The sequence below is a fragment of the Poromitra crassiceps genome (assembly GCF_964638095.1).
Source record: "Poromitra crassiceps genome assembly, chromosome: 21".
In the NCBI taxonomy this organism is placed as follows: domain Eukaryota; kingdom Metazoa; phylum Chordata; class Actinopteri; order Beryciformes; family Melamphaidae; genus Poromitra; species Poromitra crassiceps.
The window spans coordinates 21,993,923-22,015,322 of NC_139638.1; the positions used below are offsets into that span (position 1 = coordinate 21,993,923).

The 21,400-nt window shown below is 42.6% G+C and overlaps 1 protein-coding gene across 1 annotated transcript; it reads left to right on the forward strand.

Moving 5' to 3' along the window:
* Nucleotides 1-18,539: 18,539 nt before the first annotated feature.
* On the forward strand, nt 18,540-20,988 carry s1pr3b (sphingosine-1-phosphate receptor 3b; the record flags this gene model as incomplete). Its single annotated transcript, XM_083657667.1, has 1 exon — nt 18,540-20,988. One exon carries the CDS (start codon nt 18,540-18,542, stop codon nt 19,707-19,709), a length of 1,170 nt encoding a protein of 389 aa, XP_083513793.1. The 3' UTR covers nt 19,710-20,988.
* Between the last annotated feature and the right edge of the window lie 412 nt (nt 20,989-21,400).

Consider the following 21,400-nt stretch of genomic DNA (forward strand, 5'->3'; position numbering starts at 1 on the left):
CCTCAGATCTCGAAATCGATGCGTTTAACTTTATTTACATTTTTGGTTTCTAATTATATCACACATTTGCTGATAGAGAGACCTATAAAAGACCTGAGTTGATTTGTATGAAATGTGAGGAAGGACTAGAGAGAATGATCGTTTCACTCGTGATCAGTGTTGGGCAAGTTACTTTCAAAATGTAATATAGTACATATTACTAGTTACTTTCATTTGAAAGTAATAAGTTACTTACTTTACAATATTACTTTCTGTGTAGAGTAACTCGTTACTTATTACACTACTTTTGCATTACTTTTACGATAACAACAGCAGCAGCAGAATGACATCGCCGCCCGGGAACCATCCCGAAAAATAATTTCAACCGCCTTGAAGTCAGTGTAAACAATCCAACATTCTAAATGTTATTCTTTCCCTTTGTTATTGTCATCTATAGTGGTTATTTGCATAAAAACACACAGTTTGATTAGGAAATAATTTTATCTTTTTTCAATATGTGCTTTGATTTAATAAAATGTAACTCAATTTGAAACTTGAGTTACTTGAGAAAGTAACTGGTATAATATTACTGAAATCTGATAAGTAATAAGTTATATTACTACTGCTAAAAGTAATATATTACATGTAATATGTTACTTTTGTAATGAGTTACCCCCAACACTGTTCGTGAACATGTACATGTAGCTGTGTTGTTGTGGGATGTCGAATGCAATTAGTGAAAGAAAATGACCTGATGTGACAGATACACGTAAAAATTGCATTGTCTTGGTGTAGAATGTCAATTAACACCCTTTCTCTCTTTTGCGAATGTGGATTAAATGCAAGCTTACCAGACATTGTGATGCACTATGCAACGCAATGTCACACATATGAACTGCTGCAGCCAATGTCTTGTGGTCAGTCTCCCTTTGTTGCTTTGGTAAAGGAGATGCCAAAGTAGTGGCTCCAGAGATGAGAAGCTTAACCAATCGCTGGGCACATCTTCATTCCAATATAAATTCTGGATCCACAGGGGAGGTGCATAGTTGGGAGAACCATAGATCCCACTAAAAGCTACTTTAAAATATGAGGTTATGCGAGACGTCATGTGTACTGGCTGGCATATAATCTGATGAGTTTGTCAGTTGCCTTGATGTACACTATGAGCTTGTAGTACAACATACTATTTAGTCAGACAAGGTATAATGGTTTCCTGTTGTAATTTATTACTTGCTGTTGGTTTCCTCTCTCAAGAGAGAGAAGGAAGCTTTATTGAGTCAGCTAATGAGAAATAAAGAGATTACATCGTCTATCTCTCTTGACAATCCATCTGGAAAGAAAATCTGTATGTACAGTACATGTAATGGACTGTAATACATACCAGTCCATTATGTCCAGTGGGTGTGTATATGAAATTACAATATTGATCCAACAACTCACCACCACCACCACCACCACAACAACAACAGCACCAACAACAACAACAACAACAACAACAACTCTACTCTACAACTTGTGTGTCTTATGCTGGCTGACTAATGTATGGATTCACAGCATTCGTAAATATTGATTATAGCAACATGAATAGGCTAACATTGGCTTTCAATGTACATCTTAGACCAGTGGTTTGTCTTCTTACTTGTATGTACCCCTTGAGCTATTTTGCCATGTCAATAGTGACAGAGTCAACACCAAGACCGAGGGGGGGGACTGAGACCAAGACCGAGACCAGACCAATGCGAGACAACCATTTTCAAGACCATCTAATGATGGCTTAACCTTTACTGTAAAACATTGGTCTGCTAATTAACAGAAGAAATCATTATTTAGCAATTTTAGTCAAATACAAATGGTGGTACAGTGACAGAAGGCAATCCTTTGATCTGAAACACTGCATTAATTAGTTAATGCTTAATAAGCATTGCTTAAATGCAATGCGTATCATATGCTTATTAATAACTGTTAATTTAGTGACCTTTATTGTAAAGTGTTACCGGGATTTCCTCAATGCACCTCAATGGTGGAATGAGCTTCCACCTTCGGTCAGGACGGCTGAATCACTGCCGATCTTTCGGAAAAGACTAAAGACACACCTTTTCATGCTCCATCTGGGCCCTTCTTGAACTAACTTCTTTCGCTCTCTAAAAAAAAAAAAAAAAAACATAACTTTACCACTATTCCTTCAGAAGTTGTAGTTGTCGTAGACTGTGTTGCATAGTTGATTGCTCTATTGCTGACAAAAATATGTTATTATAAGTCGCTTTGGATAAAAGCGTCTGCCAAATGACGTAATGTAATGTAATGTAATGTAATGTAATGTAATTTCCCTTCCGCTCAGACTGAAATGGTTGGAACCAATGGCAGAGCTTAGACTGGGAGTCAGACTACCCCTGTAGTACCTCCATGTACCCCTAGGGGTACGCGTACCCCAGGTTGGGAACCACTGCCCTAGCCTATGTGGGCCAAACCAGCCCACAGAGGCTATCTGATGAATACCATGTGCATCCAAACGTCACAGCCAGAAAATGGAAAGTTTGGAGAGAAAAAAAAGACAGTGAGGTAATGGAGCTGGATTTATATGAAAACGATGATCTAGAGAAGAAATGATTTAGTAACCATGAGAGCAAAATACAACAAACATGACAGCGTGGCTTTGGTTTTCATTTGGCTGAGGTGATTATTATAATCAAGGAAGAAAAAAGCAGGGAAGCTCCTGAGTTGGCAAAGAAATAAATAAAAATAAATTGCAAAAAGGGCAATTCTAATGACCCCCTGCTGTGACATTTTGACAGTCGGTCCAGTGAAAATAAGTCCTTATTTCTGAGTGTGGTGGACCCTCCTGGCATATGAGGAGGTAGTAGGCTACACCTTCCTATTGGAGGGCCAAATCAAACAGGTATTTGAGATAATTTGTTCCGTCAGCTGTTGGATTTTTAAACAAGTTGTAGGCCTAGTTGCTACTGTATTGCACACACACTTAAACAAAGGACATTTGCGTGTATATCCCTAATTTGTGTGTGTATCCCTTTAAGACGGTCTTAAAGGGACACACACACAAATGCTGCATCAGGTATCAGGTAGGCTAAGGACTTTTTGCATTTTCTATTAGATTACCCATTGTTTTGGGCTCCATGTTAAACAGCCTGTAGACTTACTGTAGGCTATGCACTGTACAGTATAAAGTTTAAAACATAGTCAAAGCTCATTAGTTTGCTCATAGCCTAAATTAATTTTTCCAGGCCTCAACTTGAGTGTATTTGATCAATGTGGACCCTCATTGAGATTGAGTTTGACAGCCTCTACTTTGGGAACAGCTTAATAATAGATTCCAGCTTGTATGGTAATGGCTTTGGCCCAACAACAGGATGGCAGCATATTCGCTGTTTTTTGTGTGCCACTTGTTTGGCTTAAGTTTGACCAGAGATCATGTAAATGAGAGGAGAGATACACACGTCAAATGGAAAATGAAATGAGGGAGTGTGTTCTGCCATACAGACAGTAGGGTTACACAGCATAGCAAAGATACCATCTGTGTTACAGCACAGCAGAGCACAGTGTGGTGCCCTATATAGGATGACGACGCGATTGACATGTAAAAAAAATAAATTACAATGCAAATAAAGATATACATTTAACCTACATTAACTTATACAGCCTCAACACAGACGAATGTAAGACAATGTACTAACCAGGGGTGTTTCTAGGGTCTGAAGACATTGGGGGCTTAGCCCAGCGCTCTTTGGGGAGGCCCGGGGGGCCCCCTGAGGTGATGGGACCCCCCGGGAGGAACTACCCCCATCAAAGAAATCATGCTTAAAAACCATTGTTTCGCCCATAAATTACCAAACGCCTGAATGAAGACATAAATGTCAAACCCTTACAGACATGACTAAAAAAAATACCTCTAATACCACTTCAGCACCACGGACAAGACCCCACATACTACCAAATAAGGCAATGCTCAATAAGTGTAGCAAACAGTCACTTCAGGTGAGCGGCCCACCGGGAAGTCTCCCAGTAGTCCCAGCGGCCAGTCGATCCGTGAATGTATTGCGATGCGTAGGCTATTTGAAATTAGGCTTGTTATAAAGCATCACAAACCACACATCCAGTGGAACAATGGTGCCAGGACAACCACCTCTCTCTAAACGTCTCCAAGACCAAGGAGATCATTGTGGACTACAGGAGGAAGGGGGCACTCACCCCCCAATCACCATCAACGGCACAGTGGTGGAAAGGGTGGACAGCTTCAAGTAACTGGGAGTCAACATCCACCAGGACCTGACATGGGCCGGTCACACCGCCACTGTTGTCAAAAAGGCCCAACAGCGGACTCAACGGACTCAGGCGCCTGAAGAAATTTGGGCTAAGGCCAAAAATCCTCAGGGACTTCTACAGAGGCACCATTGAAAGCCTGCTGACTGGCTGCTTCACCACCTCGTATGGGAACTGTACCACCATGCCCAGCACGTAACAGGATGTGAGCTGCCAGAACTGCAGGAACTGTACAACCAGCGGTGCCTCAGGAGGTCCCTGAAGATCATCAAGGACACAAACCACCCCCACAACAGCCTGTTCTCCCTGTTACCCTCAGGGAGGACAAAAGCACGCACAAATCGCTTGAGGGACAGTTTCTTCCGGCAGGCCACGAGACTCCTTAACATACACAAATAAACTCCCAACAATCATGTAGTAGCTGTACTGTAGCTGCTACCATTACGTATGTTTAATTATGTCTATGTTATTTGCACCTGTGCAAACAGAATGTTTAATTATGTTTAAATTATGTCTATGCTATTTGCACCTATGTGCAGTGAATATGTCACTGTTTTTGGCTTGTTTTTATTGCTTTACTGCCTAATTGCTTGTTGTTTCTCTTGTTTTCCTGCACCTATATGCCCTGTTATTTTGCACTATGTTGTAACGGAGTCTACAGCACAAGAATTTCATACGTGTACTACGTGTAATTCATACTTGTACTACGGAGTGACAATAAAAATCTTGAATCTTGAATCAGTTCAAAGAGAAACCCTTTCCACAAACATCAACTCGACCAGTTTGCTCTTCACTCTTTGAGGTCGTGAGAAAGATCTCTCCTCCAGGCACGAATAGGCTGATGGTGTCTGCATGGCTTACCGCTCACCTGGGTGTGGTTTGTATTATTATCTATGAGAATGCATTTCTCCATTGTTGAATCATCAACCACATTGTTTAATTTGTAACCAAGTATTCGTTAATTAGCCTATTGCAGACCGCCCTTTTAGCTTCTGATTTCTAAGTGGTGCTGATGGACAGCTCCTTTGATCGTTAAAATAAGAAGAGTGCTCTGAGACCACTCTGGCCGCCGTACTGTTTACCGGTCAGATGAGGGCCGCCAACGTTTTTGAGATTTTCAAGTGGGCCTTGAGTCAGAAACGGTTGGGAACTGCTCTAATAGCTTGTGCAGTAGAGTCCCGTCACTCCCCAATCCGTCCCCCCCCCTTCTCCCCCGTCCCCCCAGCTGAGACAGAGCTTTTAAGCAACCTAAAGCAGTGCTGCGCTCCACCATGGCCCGGGTGCCATTTACGCTGTTGAATCTGCCCAACCCAATTGCCAGAATAAAATGTCGAGGCATATTTTACATGTCTGAAAACCACGATAGGTCGGAATAGCAAAGTAAATTTGAAACAAAACGTGGCATTAAACGTGATAATGCAACATTACATCCAAAGGGAAAGCATCAGCTTGCTTCAGGCACTGATCTCACATTGAGACACAGATGTAAAGGTTAAAAAAAGCCTTTATTTTCTAGGGCATAATAAGAGCCGACTCGGTAATTGTCTTTTGTTTGTGATTATGTTTTGGTTCAGAAATCTTCATAATTATATTTCTGTTGATTCCAGAACCTACAATGCCGACATTTTATTATTTTATTTTAACTGCCATTGAATTTACTACATTTTCCATGAGGGTATTTCTGTCATTCACATGTGCCTGTAATCCAGGGACATGTGAATGAATTGGTGAGTGAGTGAGTGAGTGAGTGAGTGAGTGAGTGAGTGAGTGAGTGAATGAATGAATGAAGGAGGACATTAACCTGACACATGCACCGTCCACACCCCAAACCAAGCCTGCCCCCGCCCTGTTATTCAGTCCACCCACACCAAAGCGCGGGCGGGGTGCAATAAACCCACCGTGACAAAGGCAAACTGAGTCCAGCACACCTCCCACACCAGAACACCCAGCCCACGTCCAACCAACGGACCACACAGAACAATACATGCACGTGGCACCGCTACACCTCCTCAGGGACCTGCCACACAACCAGTACCATGCTCCACAATCATCCCAACCAAGCCAGCCATGCAAAACTACAACATTTATACCAACCACAGTAAACCGTTTTAAATATTTCTATTTCATAGTTATAATTTATTTTATTTGATACATTTGCCCATGATCCTGTTGTTTGTTTTTCACCTTAAGGAATGATATATTAACACATATTTTCAGTTTTACATTGTGTTACCCCTAAACATGGATTAAGTTGTATAATCTGCAAGTGAGAAAGAAGGAGACGACATTTCATGTTGAGCGGAGGACAGCTATCATTAAAGTAGAGTGAAACAGATCAATACATATAATGCAGTCGGGAACTGAATATCACTCCCGACCACATGATGCAGCGCAGCACCTGGACAAACGTTCCTGAGCTCCGTCCATTAAGATGCACTGTGGGCAGGTGGTTCATTTCAAAATGCACTGTGGGCAGGTGGTTCATTTCAAAATGCACTGTGGTTCATTTCTCTGTGGTTTTGCTTTGCTCATATGCAAAGCTGTGCAATCATCAAAAACTGTTTTGGGGATGTAGCAATTAAAGTATTTGCGTGTGTGCGTGCGTGCGTGCGTGCGTGCCTGCGTGCGTGTACCGTATATGTGTGATTTATCAATGGTCAGGGTGCAACTATTTAAGTCAACCTATGTAATTGTACAATTGTATAATTTGGACATTTCGCAGTGTAAGTTACACCCTATATATGAACTTTGTGTGCTCTGTGCCACAAAGAACTATAACTATTACATCATGCTCCACAGACAGACACACACAGACTCCAGACTTCTTCCAGGTTATCAACAGAGTAATATCCATCCGTTCAGCAGTAACTCAGGCAATGACCAATGACTGCTGAGCAGGGTTCTGACATGCTGTGCGCACTGTGTAGGCCTAATGGGCCTGAGAGAGACACCTCATGATTAATGTAGTGTACTATTCACTGTCTGGAAGGCCAGTATATGATTGCACTCAACAACAACAACAAAAGCTTTTCCTGCTAACTAATGCAGTTATGTATTAGCCTAACTGACAATCCAATTGGAGCATAGAGTCGTCTCAACTTGGTTGGTTAGAGAGCCGAGAGACCTACTATAGTCCCCGCTCGCAGTGGAGGGAGGGGGGCTACAGGAGAAGCACCTGGATCTTCAGACCTCTCTGGATGACGAGCAAGTAGAGCAAACCGGCATCAGCTCTAGAGCAAATGCTTCACCAGAAGCCGGTCAACGACGGTCAGTCAGACACCAACGAGAATACATTGGTGCTTAATCACAAAGGAGATGGAGATGGATGAGTTAGAAAACGCTTCTGCAGACCTAAAAAATCCAACAGAAACCACATCGGATTTGGTTGAAGTTGAGGATGAACTTGAAGAAAATTTGAAAAATAACCTAGTTTGAGATGATATAACCTCCTTAGTTACAAAAAAGTAACTAAGTAACTTTGAGTACATTTTAAATTAGCTACTAATTTTAAATTGTATTCAAGTAGCTACTCACACCGTGTTAATCTTTGCCACCACTTCCTGGTAGGGCATTCACAACTAGTGAATTTTACTAGTCAACTACTCGCCCCTAAAGGTAGTCGACTAGTCACTAGTCTGAGTTTTTTTCTTCCCCCAATAAAAACGCTCAACTCACGTCAAAAGGTCTCAAATACAACCAGGCAGCGGGCTATTGAGATGCAGGCACAGGGGCGCCGTATAGGGGGGGAAAGGTAGGACGATTCTAAGGGCCCTTGAAGCTGACAGGGGCCCTGTCAGCTTCAAGGGCCCTAAAAGCTTGGACACTAGGCAATTTTTTGCAGTATTAAATTATTAACCTATTGTAATGAATATACTATTTTATTCAATGTACTAGTAAAACGAATTGCTTCTTTTTGGCAAAAAAGAAAAAATCCTCTTGCAGACACACACCCCTTCGATTTTCAAGAAATGGTTTCTCCCTGCTGAGAAATAGGCACGCCTCCCATCCAGGCAGCGTGGTGGGCAGAGTTGCGCGCTGATCAATCAGATGAGAGGAGAGAGGAGAGACCAGCAACATGCCAAAAGAAAGAGAGGAGAGAGAAAAGAAAGGACAACAGTTCCTCACGCAGTTTTATAGGAAGGCAGGTGAGGTGAGTGCTGGAATGGTGCAGCTGCTGTCTGCCTGTCTCTGTGTGAGAGATAGGCTACACTACGTGAATCACTCTGCCTGCCATGTTAACCTAGAGAACTGTCTAGTCTGTCCCGCGCCATCTGAACATTTATTCAACTTTTCTTAACTACTGTATATAATAAGTAATAATAATAATAAAAAAATAAGAAGGATCAACACAATTTATTTGTCCACATAATGACCATCATATGAAAGGAAAAGCAGCCCACAAATGACAGCCAATGAGAAAAGGAGAACATAATGATATTAAGACTGAATAATGATATCACAACAGTCTCATGCTAAACACTCCTGTTGGACTCCACATGTGTATCAATATTATTTCTAGTCATTAGTTGATAGTATTTCTTTGTTCCCTCTGGTGTATTCAGAGCAGAGAGAGAGTATGATGATTCAACAGGGATGAGAGTGAGAAAAGGAGCAAATATTGATGGTTAAGACTGAATAATGACAACACTACAGTGTTATCCTAATATAATTTAAAATGCAATATTATCCTCTAAATCAGCTTCAAACAGCCCAAATTTTTCGCCGGCGCCCTTCGGACGCCGGCATCAGTGGGGCCCATGCTATGTCCTGTCATGGGGCCCAAAATCCCTGGCGGCGCCCCTGTGCAGGCATAACTAGCTAATGTAGTAAGTAGACCTTTTCTGACCAAGCTTGATTCCCAAAGCATTTGGCAATAAATTAGTATAAAACGGCATGGCTGATGGCTGTTTTCTCTAACGTTATACTTTTATAATCCAGATAGGCCGAGGCTTCACACGCTAACGTTTCGTTGTTTTTCCACTTTTAATTTGAAGTCGAAAAAGGGAAATGGTACGTGTGAAATGATAGAATTGACAGACCAGTGTCAATTCAATTTACTATCACACCATTTCCCCTTTTCGGCCTTCTATTCAAATTAAAAGTGTGAAACCCAGTGTGAAAACGTTGCATTACTCACAAACAAATGCGTAACGTATGACAGCTAGTCATTTAATAAAGCATGGTTAAAACGAACTCCACTTACACTTGAAGGTCTGACATGCTGCTATCCTGCTGGCTGTGTAGTCCTGCTTTGGGGCGCGAGGAGAGGTTTTCCAAAATGAACGTTAGTTAGCAACCTAGCCTGGGCCGCTGTCCACATACGTCCGGTAGGATGCTTCCTAGTATCCATCAAAAGTGACTTTCCTGACACCGTACAAACAACTGGCTGCACTAAAATGAAGTAATGGTTTATGCTATTGAGTATTACTAAAATAAAAACGAAAAGAAAGTCATGTGACTCGTGAGGTTTGTGTTGCACTCGTTCTTCTTCGTCGATTGGAAGGGTCGCAAATGGTCGCAAGGTACCCACAGCGCGGCACCGCCCCCAGTGGCATATCTACTGTACTGCACTATTAACACTGCACTGTGAAAAGAGGGAAAACCAAGAATGACGACTAGTCGACTACTAAGCACAGTGTCGACTAGTGGTTTTACTAGTCGACTCGGTGAATGCCCTACTTCCTGGTACGCCATCTCTTTCTCTCAGGCTTTTTCCAGACAGCAAAGTGCTACCCCTTCACCCCGGATGTGAAATGTCAGTCTATCCCTAGTCTGGGCACCTTCCACCCCGCTTTTTGTCATGGGGGCGTAAACCCCGGACCCAGAATTAACACCGGATGGCAATGCGCCTAACAACGTCTTTGTTGCCGTTAGCTTGACGCGGTGATGTTACCTAAACTAGAGTCTGATCAAAACAAAGCTAGCGTTACATAAAACAAAACGTTTATGCAATATGGCATCTCCGCCACCACCGCCTGACACACCGGTCAAAACGGTGAAAGAGGATTCTGATACTTGGGTCAAATTGTCAAGTTAACGTGAAAGTTGACGAGCTAGAAACGCTGCCATCCGGTCTAGGGCGGGCTCTAGGCGGGAACCAGTAGGGTGACAAAATCAATTGTGGGCGGGAGCCAGGCTCTTTCTCGCCGAGAAGAGCCTGGTGACGCGAGGTTAGTCTATCCCTACTAACCTATACTATAGCTCCACCCAGCACTATAAATCTATACTATAGCAGAGCTCCACCCAGCGCTATAAATCTATACTATAGCTCCACCCAGCACTATAAATCTATACTATAGCTCCACCCAGCACTATACATCTATACTATAGCTCCACCCAGCGCTATAAATCTATACTATAGCAGAGCTCCACCCAGCACTATAAATCTATACTATAGCTCCACCCAGCACTATACATCTATACTATAGCTCCACCCAGCACTATACATCTATACTATAGCTCCACCCAGCACTATAAATCTATACTATAGCTCCACCCAGCACTATAAATCTATACTATAGCTCCACCCAACACTATACATCTATACTATAGCTCCACCCAGCACTATACATCTATACTATAGCTCCACCCAGCACTATAAATATATACTATAGCTCCACCCAACACTATACATCTATACTATAGCTCCACCCAGCACTATACATCTATACTATAGCTCCACCCAGCACTATAAATCTATACTATAGCTCCACCCAGCACTATACATCTATACTATAGCTCCACCCAGCACTATACATCTATACTATAGCTCCACCCAGCACTATACATCTATACTATAGCTCCACCCAGCACTATAAATCTATACTATAGCTCCACCCAACACTATAAATCTATACTATAGCTCCACCCAACACTATACATCTATACTATAGCTCCACCCAGCACTATACATCTATACTATAGCTCCACCCAGCACTATAAATCTATACTATAGCTCCACCCAGCACTATAAATCTATACTATAGCTCCACCCAGCACTATAAATCTATACTATAGCTCCACCCAGCACTATACATCTATACTATAGCTCCACCCAGCACTATAAATCTATACTATAGCTCCACCCAGCACTATAAATCTATACTATAGCTCCACCCAGCACTATAAATCTATACTATAGCTCCACCCAGCACTATAAATCTATACTATAGCTCCACCCAAAACTATAAATCTATACTATAGCTCCACCCAGCACTATACATCTATACTATAGCTCCACCCAGCACTATACATCTGCCATCCTGCCTCAATCATACATCTCATATCATTAGTGGGACAAGATGATATTCTACATAAAGAAAGGTGGCTCCTGGAGCACTCAATCCACTGGAAAGTGATTTTTAATAAGGTGCAGTGACTAAGGTTTCGACACACAGAGTGAAACTGATGCAGCTCTAGTTTCCCTCTGATGAAGCTCTGACGCCCAGCGTCTTCATCAGAGTTTCGTCGAAACGTTAGTCACTGCACCTTATCAAAAATCACTTTTCAGTGAATTGAGTGCTCCGGGATCCTCCTTTCTTTATCATACCGTCCTGTTCTGAGAGCACTGTCCTCCCACTGCGGAGGGGCTGAAGCGCAAGAGACTTCTTCTACAATGATCTTCTACATATCGAGGAAGTCCTCTCAGAGTCAGACTGATGTCATGACTGTGACCTCCTGCCTCAAGACGTATCCTAACATACGTGTTGCTTTTTCTTTTTTCTTCTTTTCTTTTTTGTTTATTTTTTTGCTCCTTGTCTTGGAGCTTCCCGGCCTAAGAATTTCACACGAGCGTAGGCTACTGGTACCACCAGGTCTCTCACGAAGAAGTTGAAAGACGAGGACGTTACTGGCCCACCAATCGCCAAACAAACGTTCATATCTCAGAAACTATACATCACATCGCTTATATTTTCACATTCTGAGTGAGAGCAGAAGTAGCTCAAGAGTTTGATGTATGATATTATGTATGTCGTGTTAAAGTTGTGTGAACTGGCGCAGTTTTTAAAATGAAGTGAATTTAGTCAACAGCACAGCCGGCTAGAGTGAGACGCTCAAGGCTGGCTCCATAGGGTCCCATTATAAAGTTACCCGTTTCCACCCAGTGACGCTGTTTGTTTACCAAAATACTGATCGGCTGTTACTCACACGGCCACAAGAGGTCGTTTTTAACCACCTTAAAAATCGACCAATGTCATTTTCCTTTCATGTCGCTTAATGTCGGCTACTCACCCTATATTTACGCTCAAGCAATGTTCACTTTGTTTACCATCGCACAAACTGGAAGTCACTCTGGATATAACTGTCTGCTCAATGACCTAATTGTAATTGTTTTCACTGACCACATTAAACAACAATGGTTTTGGGTCTCTGAGCAAACAGGTGCCATGATGACCAACCTCCCACCCAGGAATCATGATTGGGAACCATAGAATTATCATGGAAGCATCCAAATGAGTCTGGAACTGCAAAACAGCGGCTTTGGGGAGGTTTATTTTCAGTGATTGCCATACATTAGTTGTATGTTTATATGTTGGAAACATCCATTACTGGGTGCAGGCCCGTAGCTACCATTGAGAACACCGAGGTCATGACCTCGGTATTTCCCCCCCATTTTTTTGAAAAATAGCCCCGGCCCCCAGATCTATTCATCTGTCATTGATGTTTTAAAGCCCTCATAAATAACATGATATATGACAGTTGATCAGAAATGCAACAATTTGCTTCCTCTCTGTGTGCTATATAGAAGGAAGAGACATAACTCACCACAACGTTCACATTTTGCATTTGGGCTAGATTGGGGGCTTGACTTTGGGGACAGTTCTATTGAAGTGAATGGGTAAGTAACTCCCCTGTAAGTGATGTTTGTGTAGATGGGCCATTGTATTTAATTGAGCAGTATTCTGCCATATGTGACTGGTATGCAGAATATATATTATGTGGGGAGACATTTATTTTTTGTATCATTTTGAAGCAACAGCACAGTAAAGAGGATATTCATCTAACATGATGTCTGTAGTTCTTTATAGATCTAGCCTCTTCATTTTGCTCTCAAAGTGCACCAGATTGAAGCATTTTACTTTAAAATGGACCCAATTTTTTAACCAAGGGGACACAGCCCCCCCCCCCTGGGCCCCCCCACACCGCGCTAAAATGACCTCGGTATTTCTCAAACCCTGGCTACGGGCCTGACTGGGTGATCTGTCACTTTTAGGAACCACCATTATTATTGTTCTTGAAGGCAGATCCATTGGTGGAATCTCAGTCAAACTCAGATTAATCTCTCCGATGGGAAACAAACGACATGGGAAAATCACAAGCTCTCCCGTTTGCTTTTGAAAATGACTGCAGTAGATATGAAATAAAGACCCAAAAGCTCTCTCTCTCTCTCTCTGTCTGTTTGTGTGGCCTTTAGAGCTGGCAGGCTGCGATGCTGCTCCTAGACTAAACTTGCGCCACAGCTGAAGCGACGATGCCTCAGAAATGGCTCTGGGGGCCGTAACGTGTTCTGTCGAGTTTGCATGAGAGAGACCGCCGTGCCTCGAAATACTGCCACCGCACGAGCCACAGGCCAGGAGGGGACACGCCGCCTCAGATGGGGAGCCCAGACTCATGGGGTGTAGTTGTTGCCTTCAAATGGGAGAGAGAGGGTGAAATTAAAGGCAGGGTTTTTTTCGTGTAATTGTACATGTATGTGCCCACTGCCCACGGCTCTGACCCCAGCTCCCAGCTACCATAATGACGGGGTTGTGAGCTATAGAACAAGGCGAAACCCAGCAGAGTAACGGCTACACTAAACTGATGTCAGCCAAATAGATTTGTTATGTGCTTATAGTACTAAAGCCCCTTGTCTTTCTTCTGTCCGGTCGTTATCATTTAACCACTCGTTTATTGCTTTGAATGAGATCTATATGTTGTGTTACTGCAGTATAATCAATTATGAATGTCCTTCATATGATATGTGTGTATGCTATATGCATTTTGTAAGTGCATGCTATATTGCATTACAATTAATAATGAATATCCCTATAGACCCTTCTCGCGGGGGGCCATTTTGTGTCAAAAAGGCAGGGTCAACACAGGTGCAAACAAAACACTAATGAGGGTTTCAAAATTCCATGATTGGAATTTGGAAACCCTCCTTAGTGTGTTGCTTGCACCTGTGTTTATTCTGCCTTTTCGACACAAAATGGCCCCCGTGAAAAGGGTCTATTATGTGGAGGCCTTGAGTCAAGTGTTATTTAGTTCAATGTCGTCACCCTCTTAGAATAATGGCCTAAGTCACTTTTTGAGGAAAATTATATTTTTGCCTAAATCATCTCTTCAAGATGCTGGTCACCTCTGGTAAAATGGCCTAAGTCCTTAATTGAAAAGAGCATGCTGTTCCTACCTGGTAGTGCGATGGCCTATGTCAAGCGTGTGACTTAGGCTGTTTCATTTTTGCCTATAAGTCAAGACAATGTGACTTAGGCAAAATAAAACGGCCTAAGTCACACGGTTGACATACAATGCAACTGTAAGTCAGGCCTAAGTCCATTTTCTTTTTTGTCTAACAATGGCACAATGGCATGTTCGTAAATTGGCCTTAAGTCATCTAATCAGTCATCTACCGTAATCGTTTTATGTTACATAATTGAGAGACATTGTTATTTGTATGTCAATAGTCATCTATTGTCATAAAAAAAAGATTGTGGAATGATTAATAAATATCATATATTCTGTATTTGGTTCAGTTTTTTATGTTCTCTGAAAAACTTGAAAAAGTGACTTAGGCCATTATTTTAAGAGGGGGATGATGTTCTACTGTATATCTAGACGGCAGACAGTTCATGTGTAATGTTTGAATTTGGGGGGGGGGACGTCTATTTCTATATATCTATGTAGGCTATCTATGTAGGCTATCTCTCTCTTCCTCAAACCACATTACGCAGACAGGAACTGTATGCTGGGATGGTTCAGGCCAGAGCTGCAGTCTGAGAAACGGAAAACTCCCCCTGATGGGATATGGCTTTAGCAGCTGTGGGACTGGCTACTGTGTGAGAAGGTACAGTAGGGCTGTTAGCTTGCAGGCTCATGCTTAGATAATACTACATACGAGGGGGGACGTCAATGCTACAACTCCTGAGGCTAGAAAATGGTAGCTCGAGAACTGTAATTACCGTCCTGCTGACAAAAGATGACAGGAGAAATCCAACCTCACTGAAAGCAAAGTAGCGGTTGCCTTTAGAAAATAACATTTTTGCGAGGGTGGTCCTGCAAAGCGAAACCCCTCTCCTCCGCCCGCACTCCTCTTAAGTAGTCTATGAATACACATAGACATGGACTCCCTCTCACCACATATTATGGGTTTTTATACTTGCTGATTGGTTTCATATCTGGCCTGACGTTTGTGCAAAATGCAGCCGGCCAGCCAGCTCCACATGGAGCTTCCTGAACATCTCAAGGTTTTTTCCGACCATCATGTTGCTGGTCCACTAATCTAACTTATTTTACCGAGACTCGTTCTATGATTGGTCCCAGATTTTGCTGGAGCCCACACAGTACTATAAGCACTTTGGTTTTTCCCTGCAGATTTTCCCCCATTGCTGCTGCTGGCACAGTGTGACCTGCAGGAAATGCTGGAGAATTGTGACTGTAACAATGCAGATGGCCGGCTGCCAGACCACGGTCGTTTATTCAACCACACGAGACATTCCTCCGGGTTAATAACCACAGAGATCGGAGCAGATATTGAGCCATTTGGTCTGTATCATAGTATATGTGTGCTTCGTTTAGGGAAAATCTCCCAAGCAACAGAATGTGTGGCACTGAAATGACTGTACTGTAAAGTGGTATGATTCATGATACAGTTTAGAGAGTCAAGTCCGTCTATAGATGAGTAACTACACTGCTTTGCTGAGTTATGATAGAGTTTCAGTATTATCGTTTATTGCATTTCAGTTTTAGTCCGCGCAATCTCTCTAGTTAGCTCTCCAAAATGGATGTGACCATTTTGAGAGTATCATCGGCCTGTCTCTCCCAGCCTCTCTGCACTGTTCTCGCTGCCAGCCCTGCCCTGCCCTGCCCTGCCCTGCCCATCCTTCCTGGACATGAGGTCAGACAGGAGGACCAGAACAAAGGATGCTACAGACTCCAGGTCGTCACACACAGACATCAGCGTCTACTGCTACTGTCACATCCTTCTCTAATGGGGTACTCTACTCTCTCTCTCTCTCTCTCTCTCTCTCTCTCTCTCTCTCTCTCTCTCTCTCACTCTCTCTCTCTCTCTCTCTCTCTACCTCTCTCTCTCTCTCTGTCTCTCTGTCTCTCTCTCTCTCTCTCTCTCTCTCTCTCTACCTCTCTCTCTCTCTCTCTCTCTCTCTATCTCTCTCTCTCTCACTCTCTTTCTCTCTCTCTCTCTACCTCTCTCTCTCTCTCTCTCTCTCTCTCTCTCTCCTCTCTCTCTCTCTCTCTCTCTCTCTCTCTCTCTCTCTCTCTCTCTGCCAGTGTCCAATAGGATCAACACTGTAGTGAAAAGCTGTCAAATCAGCTGATGCAACACACAGCTGGTAGGCAATAGGCGTTTTTTTTAAATGTCAGAGTTTGTGACTTAATGATGTCTGCAGGGTGGAAGGCTCTCATATAAAACGTTTGATTCGATTGTGTTGCCTTCTTTCCATTCACACACTTAAGAACTTTGCTGAGACTGGCAGGCTATTATTTGATTATAGGTAAATAAACCAAACTGAATGAGGAAGTAGTCAATCTGACTCATATAACCTACATGATGAATTGTTTGTTGTTTATTGTTTGTTGTTTATTTGCACAAAGAAAAAAAAAGAATAACAACAGATAGTACAAGTATCTTAATACAAAGAAAATTGTGCAGGTGAGGGAAAGAAACCCGGAGGGGCTTATAGAGTCTCACCTTATTTAAAAGAAAATCTAAACAAATTAAAGACTAATAATGAAAGAAAAACAAACAATCAAGACAATATATTTAAAACAATATAAAAGTAAAAAAATATATATATATACAGAAAAAAAATATATATATATAATAAAAGAGAAGGAAAAGAAAAGAAAAGAATATGAGACTAATGTTTAGGATGATTATATTTCTCAATTATAATTATAATAATAATGATTATTATTACAATTGTTGTTGTTGTTGTTGTTGTTGTTGTTGTTGTTGTTGTTATTAGTATTATTATTAGTAGTAGTAGTATTAGTATTAGTATTATTATTATAAATAAGACCCTGCTTTTATGACTCTTGACTTGAAGCCTATAGTATAGCCTGTAGCCTGCATCTGAGAGAGAGAAAACTGTGGGAATGAAATGTACAATCCATACCCGTTGACTTTAGCCTATCCTAGGTTAGGCTACTGCATGTCTCGTCTGGATCTTGAGTCCTCCCAATGTTGCAGCACTGAGTTGAGTTGAGGGAGGGAGGGGTGTGACTTCAAGCCAAACGTCCACAGAACGATCCTCCGCAGAAAGAGAGCGTCAAAAGATGCATAGCAGAGCCAGAGCTCGTCTCTTCCAACGAGAGAGAGGCAACTCAAGTTTACCAACGATCTGCTGACTCTGGAGAATCAACTCGGCGATGCGATGTTTGTCCTTCAGTATGCGTTTCGCTTTCAACTAAATTTCGAGCATCCCTCGGTAAGTTTGCCTTGAGTTTGCCATTTGGGAAAATTGTATTAAGATAGCCTGATGATCCTGGAATCGACGATGAATAATTTAAATTCCAGAAACGCCTGTGCTAATTAATCTTGTTGTTTAAAATGAGAATTGTATCACTTTTTTTTAGGAATATGATATCCATACAAATAGCCTAATAATAGCCTAATGATAATAATAATAATTTAAACTGTGACATAGCCTATGTAGAATTAATGTAGATTAGAATACAGAATAGGCGAACTACTAGCCTATTCGTTTTAGGGAATGAAATACCCGGCTGTGACTATTTGCAGCTTATGTAAATAACGGTTTCGTGGCAAACGTTTTAAGGCAGGCCCGAAGCTATTATTGTGAATGGTAGTTTAACCAGTTCTCTTCAGTTTTTTTTCTTCTTTTAGTTTTAAATGGCACATAACAAAAGGTACTTCAAAACCCATGGCGACAAACACATAACATTGTTATGTTTTAATGATAACATACCAAATTAAAGAAATAAGCCTGTGGTAACTTTATATAATAACATTAATGTTCATTAATCATTTTTCAGACCGTGGAGCTGCTGGCACGGGATTCCCTGCTCAACTCTGCCATCCAGTGTCCATCCTCGGTACTTTGAAGATGATCAACCCTCAGATATACCGCCACTACAACTACACAGGGAAGCTGGCGCACCGGCCCAGCAGTGGCGCCAGCAATGGCCTCCTGGACACTAAGACCATCGTGTTCCTCGTCATCTGCAGCTTCATCGTCCTGGAGAACCTCACCGTGCTGATCGCCATATGGAAAAACCACAGGTTCCACAATCGCATGTACTTCTTCATCGGCAACTTGGCACTGTGTGACCTGCTGGCCGGAGTGGCGTACCTGGTCAACCTGCTGCTGTCGGGAGAGAAAACCCTACAGTTGTCCCCGGCTTTGTGGTTCGTCAGAGAGGGGAGCATGTTCGTAGCGCTCGGGGCGTCCATTTTTAGTCTCCTGGCCATTGCTATAGAGAGACACCTGACCATGATCAAAATGAGGCCCTATGACGCCAACAAGAACTACAGGGTGTTTCTGCTCATAGGGACCTGCTGGCTGATCGCTGTATCCCTTGGCGCGTTGCCTATCCTCGGCTGGAACTGTCTGGACAACCTCCCTGACTGCTCCACAGTCCTCCCCCTGTACACCAAGAAATATGTGGCGTTCTGTATCACCGTGTTCATGGCTTTGCTCTTAGCCATCGCAATCCTCTACGCCCGCATCTACATCCTGGTCAAGTCCAGCAGCCGCAAAGTGAGCAAGCACCGGAACTCGGAGCACGCCATGTCCCTGCTGCGCACGGTCATCATCGTGGTCGGCGTCTTCATCGCCTGCTGGACGCCCGTGTTCGTCCTGCTCCTGGTGGACGTGGCGTGCGAGCAGCGCCGGCGCTGCGCCGTCCTCTACAAGGCCGACTGGTTCATCGCGCTGGCCGTGCTCAACTCGGCCATGAACCCCGTCATCTACACGCTGGCCAGCCGCGAGATGAGGCGGGCCTTCCTGGGCCTGGTGTGCGGCTGCCTCTACAAGGGGAAGGCGTCGGTCACCGGCAGCGGCGGGGTCCGGCGCTCCCTGGAGCCCAGCCGCAGCAGGAGCAAGTCGTGGAGCAGCCAGAACAACCCCAACAACCAGAACCAGAACCAGAACCAGCCCGGCTGCAGGCAGGCGGAGCTGGAGAAGGAGCAGGACAGGCTCCACGGAAAGGTCACGGTGGTGACAGGAGTGGGCAGAGTTGCTGAGGCCAACCTGCAGAGGGACAGAGAGGAGTGAAAGAAGGAGCTATACTGACTGTGGGAAGGTGAGGAGGCCCCTCACCTTTAGGGTGGTCCAGTTTCGCTCGATGGGCCTGCACAACGGTCCCAGGGGACAGAATCAACGAAGTAAAAGAACATGATGAGTTGTGACCCATTTCGAATTGAGGATTTGGTGAATTGAGACCTCAGGCCTCGGATGCAGGACAATGATTTTTTACTTTGTATTCGATTATAACTGAATTGTTTTGCCTTAATGTGAAGGCCCATTACAATGTCTACACTTGGCATTAGACTGATTTATATAATGTGGACAACATGTCAGTCAACTCAGTGTTATGCATCTGTCAACCACACTTAGTTTCTAATGAGTGGTTGACCGAGACAGAATACACTTCTGCGATAACAGCTGTGCCCATCACCGAAGACAAACAGTCACATGCATGATGATGTAATGCCAATAATGAAATGCTATTTATTATCTTTACGCAGTTTACTCAGTAATTTTGTATTTACTCAATAATACTACAGTATTGGTGTAGAATTAATGAAAACTGCAGCATAAAATATGTATGTGATGCAAGAAAACGTTTTGAACTGTCAGACGACCACCTATACGACATAATCAGTTATGCCAAAGATGAAAGAACTTGCACAAATAATTACAGTAGTATTGGTCAGTGATGAAGTAGTAAATGGTGACAGTGCGCCATCTGCTGGTCAATAATAGTAATAATGTCCTCAGTGCTGGTCACAACAAGACGCTCTTTCATGATGCATGTTCAGTGCAGAATTTCTCCAAGTTTCATCTTAACACTAAATAGAAGTTGCTGTGTGTTTTGTTTTAATCTTTTATGTGTTTATTTCACAAGCTGTAGTAGAAAATGTATGTATCACTCCTGCAAGCATGAAGCCAGCTGACCAAAACAACAAGAAAACTCCTTAGAGCCATGTGAATGCAGCATGTGACATTTTAATAGTTGCCAACGAGTCATACAGCTAAGATAGAGTAAAATAAGTGTAAACATTATGTAGAAACATTATGTAAAGATACTGCATCTGGATCACCTGTGGCCCAGGTAATTGCATTCCTTTCCTGTTTCAAGTCCAGCTTTGCCTTTAGGCTACACCTTTAAGAAAATCGCTTACTATTTGGACATTGCTGTATTATGTCAAATAGCTGAATGTACCTTAAACAGCAAGAAATACATGAGTGATCATCATTACATCAAAAACAAGAGATTCTACACATTCACGGTTTTATTGCCAACAGTCATACAGAATAATGATAAACCCATACAACCAAAAAAGATTAAATCTGTAAACATCATTTGGACTTGTTTCTTTGTTTTTATTTGTTTATTTCCTTTTTTTTCCCTTTACCTGTTCCAAAATAGTGTTTTGTGTGATTCCCTCCAAAGATCTATATTTAGAATTTGGAAATGATACATTTATAATATATAATTAGAGAGAGAGAGAGAGAGAGAGAGAGAGAGAGAGAGAGAGAGAGAGAGAGAGAGAAAGAAAACAGGAGTCTCAAGCAGCAACACGCAGCAGGGCTAAAACACAACCATGCCCCATTAAAGATCAACTATTGCACTTTGAAGAGAGAGACGGAGAAATAAAAACACCATTTGTACAAATAAAAGGCACATTTTCATTCAACAGAAATCTGAAAAGCCATGTTCATTTGTGTCCCCTGGTTGTAGA